A 20699-nucleotide genomic window follows, 5' to 3' on the forward strand; every position below is an offset into this window, starting at 1 on the left:
CTAGCACGGCCAACACGGATACTCCGAGCTGTCTGCCTCTTGCACACTATTAATCAAGTAGATTGGGTCTTTCCCCGAGATATTCCCAGCGGATGCGGCTGGCTTGTTTATAATTAATGTGATGTGTGTGTTTGCTTGTCTTTGCCCCTGTCTCTGACTGGGTCTATGCAAATTCCCCTGACGTGCTGTCCTCCTGCTTTTCGCCGCCTGCTAATGAAACGTCGTCAAGTTTTGATGGCTCTTTGGTTTTCGTTTTTTTTTTTCCTTTTCTATCCAAGAACCAAGGCCAATCTAACTTGCAGCCAAACTTAATAAACACTTTTCCTCGAACATTGCAAAGTGCACCGTTGAACTTTTCCATTAATCTCTGGCCCTCTCACCGAAAAATTTTAAGTTTAATCTTGGTCGAAAATTTCTTAACTCGATGTCAGTTACACTGAGTCCGTCGCCGCAATTAAATTGAATAAAGTTGGGATCAGTTTTTCCTAAGGGAGAAAGGGCCACCACCTGAGCTCCTTTGGAGCTTGCTGCTGCTGCTGCTGCTTCTTCTGCTTGTCAAATTGATATTTGATTCATGACCAGCACATTTGTCAAGTCATTCATCTTTCTCCAGACTGAACTCAACTTTTTCGCCACCTAAGTTCGCCCTGCTCCACTTTTTGCTTCCTCAATTTTTCTGAGTGATGAATGGACAGTGTTAGCTGTAAAGGCAACCATTGAGCCCGTCCCGGTCGTGATTTCTTGCCTTTTATAGTGCATAGTCCACAAAGGGAACTTGAGCTGAGTACATTGGCTATTAAAGGGAATTTTGGTAACAATTTTTGAAGTTTATTAGGAGTGTCAGAGTGTTGGGTGACATTTTAAGTATTTTTATTACTTTTATTATAGTGATGGGATAATTTTAAGTGTTTGCAAAGATAACTATCAGAGTAAAGCATTAATAAAGGTTCATATAATGTTCGACTAACATTATCCAACAAGAAATCCCTTTAAAAACCTTCTCCAAAAAGAACTCCTTAGCAAATATCCCCCGAAAACTGTACGGTATCCTTTTTCGAGTCTCACTGCATTTGATTGCTTATGATTTCTTACTTTAGATAAATGGATATATTTCTCGTTGATTTCACTTAAGCTCAGGCCGCAAGCCCCAGAACATATTAGGCAGCCCCGAAAAGTCAGTCCCTTTGGGGCCGCCGTTGGTTATGCCTCCTCATCATCATCATCGGCAAAGGATCCTTCGACTCCTGTGACGATTCCGTGTTTGGTAATACGAGCACGTAATAAGCAAAAAACCAAAAAGGGAATGAATAATATAAAGAAAAAGAAGCGGGAAAGCAGGAATGAAAGTTTTTCGTATGTAAAGGTTTACATTTCATTCCTGCACGATTTGTCAAGTCAGCGGAAATCGTGCCGGCCTATCAGCGTGGCACAAAATTGAAAAATTGCTTTGCGTGTGACCAAACTTATGAGAAAGTCATAAATATATATATATATACAAGTATATTCTGCAAGTTTTGCCTTGATTTGTGGTCGAGTCAAACGCAAACTTACCTAGGCAACAGTTATAACTTGGCCAACTAGCCGCAGGTGCCAACCAAAAAACGAATACGTAAATCCCTCAGAAACCAGTTGGATTTTAGTTCTGTGGGTGGGTTTGGTCTCCTACTAAATTGTAGTGTAAATATTTTTGTTGTTTTCCGCACTGGCACTTGAAATTGTTGCGGGGTTAATTAAGGACGTTTTCGGTGCCAATGTAAATACTAACCACCACCCTTTCATTACCACCCCACACACCCAAAGAGTGCCAGGGCTATGGAAGTTAAAATAAAATTGTTTCCGATGATTCTGCTGGGAGTGTTTAGATTGTTGCTCGTTGTCGTTGTCGTTTTATTTATTTGACTAAAAGCAACAGGGCCAGGGAATCAGAATTGGTAAGAGGAGGAAAGAGTTGATGATGTTGAATTTTCACAAACTAGAAAGCTTAAATAAGAAATATTACCTAAAATCATATTTATTATGGATTATTATAATAAAAAGCAGCTTGTTAATATTAATATTATTATTAAAACTTTAAATGATAATTATTTTAATTATGTTTAATTATTTTGTCGACACAACAAAAGCATTTTAAAATTAAACGATTGATTACCATCTCACTTTGAGCATGCTAGTAAAGTATTTTCCACGAATGAAGTTAAATTTGCGTGCTGCACATAAATATTTTGAAAGTTAAGGTAACAAAATTGCTTGGAATTTTGTCACAGAGTGGCACTTAGGTTTTTCATAAAAAATATAAAAAAAAAATGTAACTAACTAAACTGTACTTATAAATGATGAATTCTTAGGCCAGAGTGGCTGTCATATTTATTTTTATTCCCCCCACAGCAGTGACATTAATAACATCATCTTGTGAAACATAAAACTGCTTCCTTACATGCCTTCCACCCCCCACTTCCCAGCCCAATATTCCCAAAGTGTTTCCCACAGAAAATTTTGTCGTTGTGTTTTCCTGGTGCGTGTTAAAAAATAATTTCCCTAGATAATTTGACAGGACGCGTGGGCAGTGTTCTCGCCCATGGAACTTGCCATCTCAAATGCTCCTCTTCTTCCCTTCTCCTCCTACCCATATCCCTTGTTGTTTCAGCTAATAGCAGGCAAAGTTTGAGTTTGGCCAAAGTTTTGACAAAACTTCCTTTCGCTGGATTGTGATGTTATTTTCCTGCTTTTTTTCTGTTGGGAAAAAGTTTTGCTTGTTGCTGGAACTTGTTTTGATTTCATTGTTTATTTATTTAGATGTGAGTGTTGGTCGTGTGTTGATTTAATTGAGCCAAATGTGTTATGAGGCCATCAACTTAATCGAGGAAGGCAGTGTCCTGTTCAGTTAATTATTTATTTTTTCCCTCCCAGAAGTGGGAGGGAGTACAAAAAGCAGCTTATAAACGGAAAATAATAAACACCAAGCCCTAAAAGTATGCAGGGAAAAAGCCATTGAATTGACAAAATGAAAAGGGCGTTGGGTAGCCTGTTAATTTAACATTATGCGACAGTCGCAGTGAAATAATAAACAAAAAATATGCCATGTGTCGTTTAAATTGTTTATACAGTACGAGAAATGTTTTCCCGAAATTCCAGGAACCCTCTGATGCCCCCCCAAAAAACCTGCAGTTTTGACAGGCTTAAGCCCAGGAACGTGACCTGAACGGGCGGCACATTGTTTGTTCAACTGTTGTTATTATTCCCTTTCAATATTTGCCCGAGTGTGTGTGTGTGTGGGGGCGTGGCAGGTCCTACCAAATGAAACTCGTCTGGCAATATATATATGTATGTTTGACCCAAAGCTTCGTCCGGTTAGCTACGTCCTTTGTCCTTTTTTTGGGGGGCAGTTTGGGGGAGAGCGAGAATAAATAGCAAAACAGCAACAGGAAAAAAATTGAAAATTGCGTTAAGCCCAGCGTCTGTTGGCTGGAATATTTCTATTTTTCCACTGGAAAAATACCCAACTCTCTGCTTGCGCCTATTTGTGTAAACAAGTGAGAGTGATTTATGCATACCGAACCGTCCTCCCACAACCACCCACAGTCTCCGTCAACCGTTCAACCTGTCATTGAAATAACGCCCCGCCAAAGTGCGTGGCTCCCAAAGCTCCAACTTCATGTCCTTGTTGACTCAGCCGAATGATTGTTTTCGAGTGTCTGGATTTGCGTCCTTTTAAGGCATAAGCATTATACAAATATCTGCAAATTTTTGGGGTTCTGTTTGGATGAGGCTTAATTCATACCCTTTGAGGGAAATTTCATCTGTAAAATGAAAATATTCCTATTAAAATTTAAGCCCTGGGAGAGGGGACTAAGACTGTTTGATTTGAAGAAAATTGTTTCCTAAAAGGAAAAAATTTTAAAAGAAAATAATGTTAAGTTATATTGCCTCGAAAAAGTATCTTAAGTTTTTAACTCTTTTGCAACTACTTAATTAACATTTACTTACCCATTCAACTCGACTAGTAAATACTTTGCAAAAGCCTAAGAAGTTATTAGCCAATAAGGGACCTTAATGACCCGTTTAAGCCCAGACACAAAGCCACTCACTCGCCCATGGACCATATCAAAGGCAAATAAGCGCTCATTTTAAGCCAAACCACATCACATACTCAAGCTGGCACTCAAACTGGCACCCACATGTCCCACACCCCACGATATTCAGGACCTGTGTAATGTAATCAAGTATCCACTCCACAGACGTTGGAGCTGGTCAAACAGAATTACGTTGGCCAAAGCCCAACATAGTCCCCCAAATTAATTTAATACCGGGATACCAAAAAAAAAAAAAAAGTATACAGAAAAACCAAAACAAAAAGGGAAAACCAAAAGGAGCGGGAGGTGGTGGGCAGGAAAAAGAGTCGCCGGGAAACATTATAATAAAATTAATCTCCATTTGTTTGATGGGGTGGACGGCCAGTCTGGCTCGGGTCCCGCTTTATTAGCATCCAACGAGCTACTGGAGCCAAAAAGTGGCAATTATTCATTTTATGAGCCCTCCGCGCTGACTGAAAAAAGGGGGGAAAACCAGTAGAGAGCCAAGCATGTGAACCATAAAAATTAAAAATTAGCCCCTGGCAGCTCTAAGGGGATTATGTAACACGCATTCGGGAGAACAGTCAACAACAGTTGAGGTTGCCAGCCATAGAATCAAGAGGGGGAGGTGTATATGTTACCCTTTCACCGACGTTAAAGTCAAGAAAATGAATATTTATGCGACACTCGGGGGAGCCACTCACTTCCAGGCATTGTTATATGGCAAGCACATGTCAAAATTTTCACACAGCTCAGAAAGGAAAAACTGCTGCTGGCCAAAAACAGGCCAGAATAAACGGGGGCCTTTGAAATCAGGGTTCTGGTTTAGGTGTCTAAAATTTTAATGGGTTTTGTCTTGGCTCTCAGTCCATTCAGGACCTTTTCCAACGTCTATTCAAAAATTAAATCCAATTATCAGTTTAAAGACACTCGTTTGCTCCGGGGATTAGAAAAACTCATATATGCATGTCGGGTATTGTCAGGACTGAGTTTGGGCTACCCCAAGGTCCCAAGGAACTAGCCAGTTTTAATGCAACAAAGTTTCGGTTTAATGATAAACTTTTGTTTGGGCCACACTCTCTGCGCGTGCCGAAAGATGTGCAGAATATGGGTTCCTTCATGGCTGCAGTGAATTAAACTTGAAAATGTTAAGAGTTCGGGGCTAAGCTTGTAAAACTAAACTTGAAAGGTTATTTGCCTTGGGTTCCTAACTAGAATTTGAAAGGTTTCATAAAGTTCTGAACAGAAAACTGAAAAGGTTATCGAGGGTACAAGCTAAATGTGAGTTTAAAAGTCTGGGGGGTTCGAATTTATGGCATAAATACTTGCCAAAAGGTTAATTTGTTTGGATTCCCAAAGCGAACTTTTGGGTGATATTGTAGTTTTGGTTTTGAAATTTGTTTTTAAACTAATTTTATAATAATTTAAATTAAAAATGTTTTAAATTTTATAAAGGAAAACCTCTAAAGCATGTTCAGCATATCATTACGCCAAGTTAAAGGTGTTGATGGGCGAATCCCCTAATTTAATCTCAATCTAAAATTATATCCACTTTGGACACATGTGGAAAAGTTGCACAAGGGCTTTCTTTGACTGATTTGTTGCCCAATTCCCTCGTCAAAAGGTGAAAACGACAAGGATCTATTTAAGGTGGGGAATAACTCAAAGATTTAGCCTAAGCCCGCAAGTAGGCAATGCTTTTTCCTAAAAAAAGGCCTGCAGAAAGGATTTAGAATTTGTGAAATGGATTCAACAATTTGTAGGATGAGGACTGCAAATAGAAATACTTTCCGTCTGTGACCCGTCCCAAAAAATATTAGCATAAGTGGCCCAAATTCAGGACGAGTCTTGGATAGCTGGGCAGGTTGAAAATTCAAGAAATGTAAATAAAAATAAAATCAACTGCGGAAGGGCAAAAGAACGGACAACAATGGGGGGCAGCAAAAAGCAGAAGGTGCCGGTCGACAGGAAAAATATCATTCTGAAAACGCTTGACAGCCACTTACACATGTCAAATGCAACAACACCAAAGTGGATAAGACTAGAAAACCAAAAAGAAAATCAAGAAAAAAAAGGAAAACTAGGGGGAGAAAAGGAATACAAAGAAAAGGGATAACGAGTAAAACGGATATTAGAGTATTAGACAGGAAGCTGGTTGACATGGTTGGCTCTCCGTTCTTCTCCATTCCGGAGCCAAAATGGTTGCCAGATGGCCAACGGACTATGTAGGTTCCCAAAGTGCAAGAAGAGCCTGCTCTTTGTTGCTCCTTTATTTACTTTTTTCTTCTTACTTTTTGGCAAACCAAAGGAATTTTCATGGCATTAACTACACTTGAAGCGTAAAATGAAGCCACGAAGCTCATGGCAAATGCAAGGAATTTCTTAATATTTACCAACTCAAAGTGGAAGGGATTTTGTGGCCGAAAATGTAAAGGGAATTTTAGGTATTTTAAATCTTGGCCTCCTCCTAATTGCTGTTGATATTTTGGCCTTAAGCCCAATGCCTCGGTAACTTAATCTGTTAGCGTCTTGAGTCTCTTGCTAATTAGCTTACTGTTACATTTTCATATTTAAATGAACTTTAATTGGGTTTCCTCATTAAAATTCTAATTTGCCCCGCCTTCTTTTCTTTTCATTCCAGGTAAGCCGATTTTGCGATTTTGTTTGTTCGCCCGATGTTGTCGATGCTAATAAGTTGTAAGTGGATTAGAAAGGTATCAAGGAAAAACCTTGCCAAGTTGAAAGAATAAAATCATTAATAATGCAAAAGCATCTAATCGAATTTCAGAAATGTTTTTCTTAAAGAAGAAATACGTGACAGCCAAGAATGGGTAATTGGAAAATATTTTATGTTTTTGAAGTGTGAAGTTAATTTCTGTTGCTTTGAAATACTTTAAGCAAAGGTAGAAACCCAATTAACTTTCAGGAAGAGTAAAATGCAGCTTAAACTTAAGATTGCTTTTAATAAAGCTGCTCTTTAAAGCGTTTCATATTTAATATGCTGAAAATCTCATAGTTAACCCTTGAACTGCAGGACCCATTAATAGTCTCGATTTCATCATTCGCACGTGGTTAACGCTCATCGAAATCCCCATTATGCACCTAGAGACAAGCCGCTTTCATCGCTCTTTGTGCAGTGGGCATTACGACGGACTCATTGAGCCCCACCGACGTGCTCATTAAATTTATACACATTTAATTGACTTTATGACCAGGCACGGCCACGGAAGCCAAAAGGAAATCGCCTGCCGTAGTGGCGTCTGTCGAGGCCATCCAATCCTAGTTAGCGCATCGTAAAAAACAGGCATTTTTAAGCACAAACTTATGCACAGATACCCTAGCATGGCAGCATATATGTATGAGTGTGTTTAAGTATGTTGCCATGTTGCCATGTTCCACATACATACATAGTTCACATGCTCACGCATAAGGGCTTAAATAATAAAGCCAGCTGCCTCAGAAGCGTGCTTCATGCTCATAATTATGTGACATTCGACGAGCTGCCGTCATGAAAGTTTAAAAATACTAAAAAGTAGAGGAAAAAAGGCAGAGTACAGTGGGCGAAAAATGTACAGTGGTATTGTGATCTGAAAATGGCAAAGGAAAATAACTTTTTTGAGATTTTAAAATGATAAATACTCGTATACAGTAAAAAATACGGATTAAATTATGTAGTTCAAATTTGAACGTTTTTCAGAAACAAGACATGTTAAATGATCTTTGGAATGCGATACAAAATTAACTTAATATTTTGGAACATTTTTATAATATTTGATTTATTGTTTAATGTACAAAAAAAGTTCTTAAAAATCCGACTTACTCCACAAATTGTTAATGAATTTTCTCCGTATTTTTCTCAATGCACTGGAAAAACCGCAAGCCATACCCGAGTCAAAAAACAACCTGAAACTGTCAACACATTTCCCTGGGTCCAGCTACAATGTTGCCAAGCAACACGCAAATGATCCATTGGCCGTGTAAAGTCAAGAGGGAAATTCAAAAGAAACGCATGGCTTTAACATACTTGTTCGTGTCCTCCTTCTTTATGTTTTATTGATGTTCCCGGAATGGTTTAATATGCTGTAATAATGTGTGATTTGTGGTTTATTCGTAATTTACGATGACGCACCCCCCGCCTCCCCCAGAAGGGTGAGGCCTTAGTTCTTAAAGAGGTCTTAAGTTGTGTGCCGGCCATAAACTTGTTTTGCAATGGTCCATATAAAAACGGGTGACACAATATTTGGAAGTGTTCTTTCTGTTGTTTCTGAAAACTATTTTACGATTAATTTTAAAGACTTAGTGGGGAAAATTAATTACAGCGCGTTGTCACATGCTGGAAAACCCTTTTGCTTGAGAAATTATGAAATTTTAACAACTCCTAATGAGAGACGATAAATTATGGCTACGTGAACTCAGATGGCTGGAAAGTCTCCGCTATCGGGTTTTATTTTCCGCTTCCGCTTCTTCCGCATGTGATCAGTCAAAAGTTTTCCCAGCTTCGCACATTGGTTTTCTTGTTCTTTTCCAGTTTTTCCCTCTTTTTTCGAGGCCCTCACACGCGCTGTGTGTCTCTAATAACGAAGGAAGTTGCCCTCGGGTCGGTGCAATGTTGCAATTAATTATGAGGCACGTTGACAGTTTTTTGTTGTTTTTTTTTAGCTTGGCCTTCTGCTCACAACTTGTCGCTGTTTCATAATTTATTTTTAGCAACTGAGTTTCCCTATTTTGACTTCGACATTTGGCGGCGTTGAACTTGACGCAATTTATTTAGTCAAAGATGCAGCGCCAGCAGACAAAAACGACACGCCTAGTTGAGAGTGTGGCACATGTTTCTCCTCGCAGGCTGAGTTACTTGTGTTATTTCTATAAATATAGTCAGCCAAATGAACAGGCACCTTATCTGCCACCGGGGAATACCCAGTCATTGACTCACAGATGTTAAACTAGAGATAGAAAGAGGGATTTGTACTTTTTCTAAGTAAAAATATGGCATATAAACTTAAAAATACATGAGAAAAGAGTTAGGAAGTTAGCTAACCATATTCCCTTTTTTGATTTTAGACAAGTTTTTTTCTGTTCAGATTCTCATAAATTCTTGCTCTTAAAAGCTATCACAATTTTCAACCAAAATAATTATAGTTTTTCATTAGCCATTCGGACCTTGAACTTTATCTGTGAAACAAAATTAATTTGTTTTCGAAACGATTTGCCCACTCTCAAGTTTGTTGACTTTCCCCTTTCGTCCCGCTGCCTTTTGGTTTATTGAAAGAATTTCCTTTTGGTTTTGAAGTGCCTCTTGTCAGCGTCCTATAAATAGCCTTGAAATTTCTGATACCCCAAATGCCTTTGCGCCGCGCCTTTTGTTTGTCTTTTGTGTTAATTAACATGAGTAGTTTACTTAATTAGGCGTAAACTCTTCACGTTTTCCCTTTTTGTTTATGTCTGCGCTGTAGAAGGAATCGAGGGTGGTGGTGGTGGTTCTCATATGTAGGTTCATAACTTGCAACACTTTAAGACCGATAGATGACGCCGTTTTCACGCCACATTAACTGCAATTAGTCTTCATCAGTGCCAACGTCAGCATTCAGCAGAAATGTTGCTGTATTGACTTTGGCCAAGCCAGAAAAAGGAAAATTTGCAAAACAACAACTAACAAGCTGTAGGGACATCTACATCCATTCATTCACCAGGAACCAGCCACTTGAAGGGGCCACTTAGTTGCCATGTTGTTCCTGGTGACTCCTTTCCATGGAACCCACCCAGATCCGCACTGCCTGTTCCGTGTTGCGGTTCAATGTCGTGTACCGCTTGCTGCTCCATCCTAGACGTCTCGTTGTTGTTGTTGTTGTTGTTTTTCTGCTCCCCAATCCTTGTCAACTTGCAAAATTGTTTGTAAAAATAGCGTGTGGCAGTGGCATAAAGTTGATGGGGTACCCCATTGGGTGCTCCATTGGGTATGCTGGCTAAGAAGAGTGGACAAGCTGCATATATTTAGATATTGTTGATGCATTGTCTGGGTTCAGTGGCGTTGAATGGAAGTGGTGGAGGGCGCTCCCCGTTTAACAATTGCTTTTGATGTAGACGAAGTGCTGTCAAGGTGGCATTGGTATGAATGGTGGAGTCTCACGAGTGGCTTCCCATTAAATCGGCTGCATCGATAAACTTCAGCCTGGGTTAATCAGAAGTGGTCTGTGCCAGGTTGTCAAGTGGCGGTTTTAGAAAAAGGAAAAATAGATGAGAAAAACAGCGACAAATTGGCAAAATGCTAATGTTATCGTTTTTGATGTTTGATAAGGGAATTGTGTTGGGAAATAGCTTGGAATTCTTGGAATTTTCTATTATTTGTTTACTGTTTATAGATTTTTGTTCCCAAAGAAGTCTTTCTGATGTGGTTTTTATGTAAAAAAGACAATGCTAAAATATATTTTAGGTAACTTAAGAATTTTTAAAAAATAATTTTTCATTTGATTTTTTATAGTCCTTACATGTTCATTTTCAGAATAAATAAACTCTAAGTCAGAAATTTACATATCCCTTCTTGATTTTTACTACAGCACTCAAATCAGAATCCCTGTAAGTTCCCTTTGCCACACGAGAGGCTCGAATGTGCTACCTCACCTCTGTTGTGACTTTGCATGTTTTATGGCTGACTGAGGGGAAAACTGTTGCATGACTGGCAAGCAGGCAACTTGTAGTTTTTCTTTCTGGGGGCTGCAGCGCTAATTTAACACTGGCTTGACAGTTGACTAAACAGAAAATTAAATAGCAGGTTTTTTAGTGTGGAATAACTTTTAAAGTGCCTTTTCTTGGGACCAGAGAAAAGGATCCTTCTGCTGACTTTCCATCTTGACTTTCACGTCTTTTGCCTGGTGTCCACCCTATCAATTTGCTGTTCGGAACATCCCCAGAAAGTATGCAAGGGATTCTTTGCGTATTTTCTTATTTTCCTTTTCCTTTTTTTATTTAACCATTTGCCCTGAGTCAACATGTTGTTGCTGCCGCTGCTGCTGCTACTGCCACTGCCGTTGTAAAATGTAAATTAATTTTAACTTGACTTATTTGCATTGGCCACCATCGTCTCCATACCGGGGCAGCCACACCACTGAAACTGAAAACTTTTCATCTTGAGTGATATTGTATTACAGGAAAAGCCACTAGCAGCAACCCCTGCTTTTTCCCTGCCTCATGAATATTTTCATTTCCATTGTTTTTTAGCTGGTGCATTTGGCATGTTGGAATTGCTGCTTTTCCATCATTCACTTTTGTCCAAATCTAATTGTTTATTTTGTAATTTAAATTTGAGATTTTTTCCTCCCAAATGGTTTGAGTAATTGAATTTTCGTTGAGTGTGCAGGGATTTTCCTGTTTTTCCGACGATCGCTTAATCCGGCGCAGCAGGCAGTAACATTTCCGCTTTTACAATGCATTTATTTTCAAATGTTCCAACGAAATGTTGCCGGCCATGGTGAAAATGTTGCTGGTCTCTCTCTCTCTCTGGTAGAATGCTACCAAAAATAGCTGCCCCAACTGGATGAGGGGCAAGATGCTTCCATTTCTCCCAGTTTTTCTCAGTTCGTTGTTGATCGCGTCGCCTATCGGTTGGGGAAAAAGCGTTTTCCCGCTCGCATCGTATCGGTTGAAAATAGATTTGAAAAGCGTGCCTCATGCCCCTCTTTTTTGGCTTCTTTTTAATGAATTAATTGCCTCTTCGGTGGCTTTTATTTTTTGTTTAAAACGCATTCTGAGAAAATAGTGCAGCAAACGGTTTAATCAAGTGAAATTTATGTGCTCCGGAAAATGCAGTTAATTAAGTGTAAATAAAAAAGTTCAAACCGCCCGCGTTGGCGGGGTGGAAAGAGCCGCTTTCCCGCCCAGGAAAGAGAAAATTATTGAATACATCTACTTGTTCTGTTAAATGATAGTGCGACCAATAATAAATCAATTCTCGGAGTGCTGAGGGCTTATTGTTTATCAAACAATATAATTGAATTCACATTATAATGAGCGAGATGCGTGGTAATTGATGTGGTTAATAAATCTCAAATTAAATAGTTATCAACCACAACTTGTGAAAGTTAATGAAATGGGTTGTGGCGAGTGCTTAACAATCAATTTCCCTAAATTAATAAATAACAGAATATTATTAGTTATCAGCTAAATAAATTGGAAACATCAACTTAATGATGGAATGAAATCTGAAACTAAAAAGTTGTAAATAAATATATAAAATGAGATCGATTGAGAATAAAAATTGATTAAAGGCAGTCACATTAATCTGAAATATAAATAGTAACATAAAATATATAACTGAACATTAATAAACTTAAATAAAGATTAAATACTTTTTAAGGCAAGAATGGTTAAAAAATTCTTTAAAAAAACTTAAAACTTTTCCTTTTAAGCCATTTCTTTTCCTATATTTCACCCCGTTAATGAGCCACAAATCATTTGATAGGGTGAATATGTAATTATAGCTTATTCTGATAGTAATCCCCCGCCATCTTTGCAAAAGAAAACGCCGCATTACAGGCTCCAACGAACGCGTCTTGGAAACCCAATCCCAAACCCCAAACCCATCAACAATGAAGCCATTAGGCAACAATTTCTCTTTAGGCCTCTCACTCATTTCCCATTTTCCACTTAGAGCTCCTTCCGCCAACTCCCAATCCTTTATCAAGCTGCGTACTTTGATTTTCCCCCCACTCCGCAAGCTGTTTTAAATTCGAACGTAAAAACAAGCTGTTAAAAGGAGGCACCCTTTTCGAAACAATTTTTTGCGTTTTTTTTTTTGTTTCTGCTTTTGCCTTGTGGCAAACTTTGATTGTTTGCCGCCCCGTGGCAACTTTTCACCTTGTTTCGGGAGGCGCTTCATTTGCCAAAGGTTTTTCGGTTGGCTCGTTGCTCGTTCCTCGTTGCGTATACGTAATATAAGCCCTAGGAGCTTCTTGAAAGGGTCCTGATTTCTTCGATTCCCATTCCCTTGACGTCAATTGCAGGTGACTCATGGCTGTTAAGTTGGCCCAAACACGCCATGGCCTTAACAGCCCAACAGCTGTTAACACGGCCCTGCCATTCGTGTGGCATAATAATAAGCAGTTAAGCTCCATTCCTCTCCCTCATTCCGCATTTTAGAGGTAATTAAATTAACGCCGAAAAAGTTTTTTCTTTTTCTTTCTACTTTTTTTCTTATATATTTTTTTGAAGGGTGCCACAATGCGCTGCTGCCGCATAATTAATTGAAAACATAATTAAAAATGTTTCTTCCTTTCCTGTTTTGGCTGCAAGTTTTTAGGTCAGCCATTTAACCATTATGAAATTGGGGCTTGCTTTTCATGTGCTATTTTTAGGTGCCTACATATCGATTTCCATTGTGTTCCTTTATGCTTTAGGAAAGAAGCTGAGTGAGCTGGTAAGGAGGGTTTCTGTCAACCCAAAGCCTCAAAGCCAACGGCCAATGGCCAGCCCACGTGTCACTCACACTCAATATACGAAAGCATTTCAACTCACATCTGTGCCCAATTGCCCGAATGGCCATTGACTTTGCCGCAGTTGCCTGTTTTTAGTCCTTTCGTGTGTATCCTGCGGTCCAATATGCGGTCATCCTGGCCATCTCATCCTGCCTGTGGTCAATCATTGTTGTTTTTTTTTCTTTCCTTCGCTCAGTGCAAATTTTATGCAAAATTAGGCAAGCAGCTGATGCGTCAGGCAATTAGTTTAATGTCTGTATAAAGCAGCTTTCATTGGATTTCCACCAGAAAGTAGAGAAGTAGAAGAGGCAGGCTAATGGGCGGGAAAACTACTAGGAAAATGTTCGGTTTATGCTAGAGCTGTTGATGTGTGAATCACGATAATTGCTTAACTAATGCATTAAAGAGATATCATCAATTGGTATGTGAATTAATTTTGTTAGTTTCTGTTATTGGGTCTTAAATTAATTGGTTTTGTATTTGTATCTTTATTTGTGATAAGAAAATTTGATTTCTTTTTTAAATTTAAGGGAATAAAGTTAAAACTTTCACCTCAGCTTTTTCCTTCATACCTCTTACAGCTTTTTAAGACATAATTTAAATTTTCCTTATTGATCCCGTTCATAAAACCTTTTATTAGTAATCAATATCAAATTCGATTGCTCATTTTTGGTTCTTAGTATGTTATCTTCTGGCACTCATCTGACCCGTAAATACTCCCCCGATGAGACCTTTTAGGGCCACCGACCCCCTTGCATTGCTAATTCGGGCACTTAGCCCCATCTGGGATCTCCATGGCCCCACCAAGGACCTTATCCAATTGCCATAAAACTGCTGGCGGCACTTTGTGGCAAACAGTGAGGGAAAAGTTTTTGGCCAACTTGTCGGATGATATATATATTTATGTTATTTTTTTCGGTTTTGGTTTCGTTTTTGTTTTATTTTTTTGTAAAAGTTTTTCCTTTATTTTTGGCATCTTTTAGTTTGTTGATTTGCGCTGGGAGGGGTGTGTGGGTGTGGGTGGGTAGTCAGCCAACTGGGTCATATACATTTTTGATGAGTTGTCATTATTAAAAGCGACAAACCATCCCTCACCTTTTCGCTCTTCACAACATCACTAAACGAAGAGGGGAGGGAATTTCCGCTTGTCTTTGCCTAAAAATATATATTTTATTTATGTGACAGTTGACAAGCATTGCTGTCTCAACTTTTACTTTTCCGTTCCAATTCTGTTTTCCTTTTTGCCCATCAGCAGAAAAGCTGATTTCCCTCCCCTTCAATGATTTCTTTTTTGCAGCTTTTCTTTTTGTTTTATTTTATTTATTTTGCCTTGAGTTTCGCCTAGTTGTTATGGGTAATAAAAGAACTGAGGCAAAGCTTCTGCCCATTAATTGTGTCACGAATTGTTATCAATTAATGAATAAAACGACGATATAGAAAAACAGTCAGTTTCTGGGAAAGCTTATTTCATGAGTTTTTCTGCGTGGGCATTTGGAAATTGCCTATAATCATTTTGGGTTCTTTCATAGACTTGACACACCTACACAAATGTTTGAATGACAGAAGGGTATGGTAGGGGGTTATATCACGAAGACAAGGGTTAAGTTTATTGGCCTTTGCAGGCGATAAAGTGTGGTGGAAAATGTGTCTGTGGAAATGAAGGCTGGGCCTTTGTTGGGAGCTCTTCTGCTGGCCATGTGAGTGTCATAAAACATTTCAATTGCCTATTTATTTAAAATTGTGCATTCGAAATTGATAAAATTCAGCACAAAAAGTAATTGGCACTAGAAGGGAAATTTATGGCAGCATCTGGTCTGCAGATATTGCAAGCACTTCGGCCAAATAGGGCTTAAATAAAAGGTTTTTGTTTAACATTTTCAGGTTTTTATCGGAGTATTCAAAAGGATTAAACTATTGTTAAATAGCCAGCTTAAAAGTAATATTTTATGGACAAAAACTAACTTTTTCAATCCCTTGGTTATCATATTAAGTTAAAATGGGCAGAGGCTATTCACTAACATTGATTTCATTAATTTACTTGATAAACTTAATACACTTTTCTGTGTTTTAAGCACCCATAAAAATGTATATTTCTATTGAAGTTCATATATAAAAAAATTCTATCACTTAGTAAATTCTTGATAGTCTATAAAAACCAAGAAATTTAATGACTTTTATAGGTTGCAATCTGTAAACACACTTTAAAGCATTAGAAACGTATTCAACATTTAAAGGCAGTTTTATGGCCCTCTCAAGCGATTGACCCATCTTAAATGATGTCATATTTTGTGCTCTCACCCCAGCTCTTGGGCAATGTCAACGGCCTGGCCTTTGATATGAAACTCAGTTGATTGGGCACATCAACACATTTGCCCAATCAGTCAGCAAGTCCACTTGCCTTATATTTCATCTCCAATACCCAGATCCATTCCCCTTCCCTTTTAACCCAACCAAAATCAAAGTTGCCGGGCAAAAGGTGTCCGAAATTGTTTTGACATTACTTTCAAATGTCAATCGCCTGTGATTTGATTTCTTCTACTAAGGCTTTGAATTGAGTTTCGGGCAAATTGAGTTGCAGGTGGGAGATGTGGAGATGTGAAGATGCCAAAAACTGTTGGGTCAAATGCGATAAAAGCCGATAATACAATCGAATTTAATGAGGTTAGCTGGAGGGGAAACTGACTACAAAGACAGCTCTTAGGAGGGTGGCTTTTTCTCATATTGCTGGGTGGAATGCAGCTGGGAAGATGAGGGGAGGTGGGATTCAGGAAGCTCCATTATCAAAGAGCCTGACAACAGGTTGTCACTGGATGCCATTCGGCCTATTCGATTTTCTGTGTACAATGAATTTGAGATGCTTAATATTGGAAGCCTATTTACTGTGCGTTTCATGACTATCAGTCTATTATGTGTATTTGATTATGAATTATGTATATATTGATACATAAATAATGATGTAGCTGCGATCAAACCCTACTAAAGTAAAGGTAAATACAAATATAAAGATAGAAAATCGTTGAAAAACTGTAACATTTTTGAAACGCACTGTTAAAAATCAATATTCCAAAGCCGAATTGAGTTCATATTGTTCGGAGTGCCAGGAGCTTATACACCTGAGTTCACATTTGGAGGCTTTTTGGCCAATCCTTAAAGCGGCTTAAAGCGACTGTTAACTGCGAGATAACCTTAACTCTCTTTGGCACAAGCCACACATCAATAGAGTTACTTAACAGCCAGGAGACGGCAGTTATGGCCGTTCGATTAAACATAAATTTGAAGTGAAAACAACTCCCACTACGCTTCCACGAAAATCACCTGTCGCTTTCGCTACTGCCATGCAAATTCCAATAAAGTAAAGTACCAAAGTCGCGACATTTTTTGATAAAGAACAGAACAGACATCAACCCCTCGGGGGCGTTTATATATATTTTTGCCTCCTTTTTTTTTGTTTTGCACATTTCTGACAAGCTATAAAAATTTTATCAGCATTACTTTTATTCTGACATTTCCACTGACATTTTGCAGAAAGTAAAGTAAAGTACTCGGGGCCAAAGTTCGTGGCAAGCGGAAACCCACCACCTCGAAGCTCTCGAAAAATGTTCACACACTAGATAAGAGTGTTCGGATGGTGGGCGTGGCTGGTTTTTCATTTCCTAAATGGCAGTTTGACCTTTTTCATACCCCAATACCAAAATTGATTTCCTGGACGATTTGTCAACCCCTTTTCAGCCCCCCACCCTCTACCTTTCGTAACTAAAATTTATCAGGCTAACAAAATTGCTTGGCCTACACAAATCTGAATTGTCTCTGACAAGGGTGTCAGCCCCAATTATGCATAAGCTTTACCTTACGGAAAGAGCGGAAAATCTTTGGGCTGGAGAGAGGGGGCTTATCAGGGTCCGGCCCAAAAACCCATTTCCGGAACGCGGGTTCAGGGGCAGCCAACCTGTTGTTGACAAAATGATGGCGGTGTCGCCTCTGTTTCTGTCAGCTCTGGGTGCAACTTTCATTTTCAATTAGTTTGGCCAAGTGGGCGTGTGATTTTCAACACGGAACTTCAAAAAAAATATAAATGTTAAATATTAAACGAATTTTGAATACTCTTTTAGTTTGAGAAGATATTAAAATTGGTATAAAATATTTATGTTAGTTAGTTTCTCACCGAATTGATTAAACAAAGTTAGTAAAAGATTTCTTAAACATTTTTTGCTTAAAAAAAATTACTTCAAAAAAAGAATTTAAAATTTATAACCCTTTCTAAATTCAACTAACGACCTTCTTAAGAAAGCCATACTCCCCCAAAGAAGTTACCAGAGGTATATGCAAAAGACGGGAAATGATTTTGAAAAGGGTGAAAGTGAAAATGTTGCCTAATGTTTTTTATTATTATTATTACCAAAGCCTGGCTCCTTTCTGGCCGCACTGATAAGGCTTAATGTGCTCAGCGGGCACAACGGTGTTCCAATAAAACTTTATCATAATTGACATTTTAATGGGGAAATGGCAAAAAACAACAAAAAAAACGAAATAATAATACACTTTACAAGGAAGCGGGCAGCCGTTGGAAGTAATTTAATATTTATGAAACGGTCTGGAGAAAATAATAAAAAGTGTTGAGAGGGCTGGCCCATAAACATGGCTGTGGCTGAAAGGTGCATAATGTGTGATAAGTACCCGAGTGTAAAAAATGACTTTGGTTAGATGCGGGTAACGTGCAAAAAGGTCGTATAAAGGTGGCTTAGATGAGGGAGGTAGTTGCAAATATATTTTACACTAATGCTAAAAGAAAGAAAGCCTTCAATAGCTTTGATTTTGTGCAATTTATAGGAGAAAAAAACTAGAATTTAATATTTAAATCAATACTTAAAGCCTTTTACCATTCCGATTGATAAATGACTTCCTGTAAATGCAAACAAAATGTGTGTGAAAAAGTGTAAATAAAAAACATAATCAACTCCATCAATCAGTGAACCTTTTTAACTGAGTAAAAAAATGCTGGCTCGCTGTGTGAGCTATCAGGGCTCCTGCGATAATATCAACGGCATCCTGACGCGTGACTATGCCGAGGTTTGTATAAAAGGACGGGAGCAGACGACTAATGGAACTAAATTAATTAGTGAAAGAGTAGCTTTTTGTGCTCAGCAAAGCTAACTAAATTTAAGTTACGTTCGCTGGGTGTATGAAATGTGAAAAAATGTCGCTTCATAAACAAAAGTATCTCTTAGATACAGACACCGAGGGGAGTCCTTGCAGAGCATGTTCTATAAAGCCAGTGACACTGACATTCGCCCGGCTATTTTCCACTAACAAGTTTTCAGTTTATTGTTCCAAAAGCCAATGGCAAAGCCAAAGCTAAAGCCTAAGCCAAATCCCGAGCCTAAAAGAAAAGCAACTGAAAAATGTGAAAAACTCACAAAGTCCTGGGTCCAAGTCCATTGTTGTGTGTCTGGCTGCCCTTTGAGATGTAAAGCTCGTTCGTAAGTTGGTCGGAACGGAATGGAATATGGTTAAACAGTGGGGTTGAGGGCCCAGAACCAAAGGACAATAACAGAATGGCAGCTAGACAAACAGAAGGCTGGCAAAAGATAGCAAAAGTACAATGCAAGATATTTTTATTGCCAAGCAAGGCGAACATAAAATGTGTCGCATGCATATGCAGCAAAGTCAGGAGATGAGGGCGTCCACATTAGGATTACCAACTGGCCGGGGGAGGGGCATAATAAAAACTATGTAAGGATGTGGCTAACGACGTGAGGGCAGCCCAAGTCTGGAAAGCTAATAATGTCCTTGCTAGCAACAAAAAGGAAAGTTCAAATACCCTAAAGATCTGAAAGTTAGGCAAAAGGAAAGTGTATGAAAGGTGCTTCTAGCTGGATTAGTTTATTATTTTTTTTACCATTATTTGTAAAGAAAGTTAAAGTTATTAAATTGAAATATTAATATTTAAATAATTTAACAAACTTTTCCACATTTAAGTTGCATTAACTAACCTAAGGCAGCCAAAATTCGAATAAGTCTCTTGCTAACATAATACCATTTCTACCCTAATAAGACAAAACTTGTAACCATGGTAGTTAAATTGATATAACCAAATATCTCAAAAGACAGACAGATGAAGGATAGACCAGGCCAAGGACGTCACAAGACAGCCAAACGAAACTTTGCAGGACATTGCGAAGGATGGGAGACAGAAATGGGAAATGGGATAAGGATAAGGCCACTAGGAACTGGCAAAGAAATAAAAAGGATTTTTCGTTTAGCCAAAATTGTTGCACAGCTTTTCTTAACGACTTCCAAAGGGCTCTTCGGGAGGAAATGTCTTCAATTTTAATTTGTTTGCCCAACAACTCCTTGTGCATATGTTGGTTTTTGGCCAGAAAAGGCTAGGATGGCTAATGATTTCCTGATAACCAAATTGCCTAGAAGACTGCAATTTGTGCAGTGCCAAGGGACAGCTGGGCCTGCCCAACTCTTAATTACAAGCTGGATGGGCTATTAGGTTGCCGTTTAGTAAACATTTAAATAAATATTTCAATCTCTATTTTTGCAGATATACACAGACTGGGCCAACTACTACTTGGAACGTGCCAAATCAAAGAAGAAAGTCACAGATCTCTCAGCCGATTGTCGAGATGGACTGCTATTGGCCGAGGTCATCGAGGCAGTCACCAGCTTCAAGGTGCCCGATCTGGTCAAGAAGCCAAAGAATCAACAGCAAATGGTGAGTTTTTAGTGACTAAATCTTAGACTTTGTAATATATTGAAAAATTGGTTTTGAGGAGTTCGAATTTTCTCTTAAAGAAAAACCCTTCCAACCCGAACTTGATTAATTTGAATTAAAGGCTAACTGCGGAAAAGCCATTCCATTAGGCGATGACTAGCCGGGAATCCTTTGGCATTTTGCTCATTTACCGCACCAGTGGAATACCCTTGAAAACGTGAAAAAATCTAAGCGTTGATTATTTCATCCAAAAGGCTCATGAGTCACTCCCAGTTTTTGCGTTAATTGTTTTTTACACGACAAAAAGGAAAGCTAGCTAGGGAAAATGTGGGAAAACAGAGGGAAAGCGACTAAAGCCAGACCATTATCCGGCATATGCAAATGCCAGCTCAACGTGAAAATATTCCACACTCTCAAACAAACACACACACACATACAGTG

At 38.7% G+C, this 20699-nt stretch overlaps 1 protein-coding gene across 4 annotated transcripts in view; it reads left to right on the forward strand.

Moving 5' to 3' along the window:
• Positions 1-20699, forward strand: part of LOC108114815 (protein sickie) — a 179024-nt gene that overhangs the window by 48809 nt on the left and 109516 nt on the right. For 2 of the 4 annotated variants that reach the window (XM_017225936.2, XM_017225933.2), the window contains exon 3: positions 20088-20258. In XM_017225936.2, the coding sequence (XP_017081425.2) occupies positions 20088-20258 (171 nt within the window). Of the gene's footprint in view, positions 1-11657; positions 11884-18363; positions 18605-20087; positions 20259-20699 lie in introns of those variants that run through there. The other 2 variants (XM_017225935.2, XM_017225934.2) reach the window with 2 other exon arrangements.

This window comes from Drosophila eugracilis, unplaced genomic scaffold (assembly GCF_018153835.1).
Source record: "Drosophila eugracilis isolate 14026-0451.02 unplaced genomic scaffold, ASM1815383v1 contig_513, whole genome shotgun sequence".
Classification (NCBI taxonomy): domain Eukaryota; kingdom Metazoa; phylum Arthropoda; class Insecta; order Diptera; family Drosophilidae; genus Drosophila; species Drosophila eugracilis.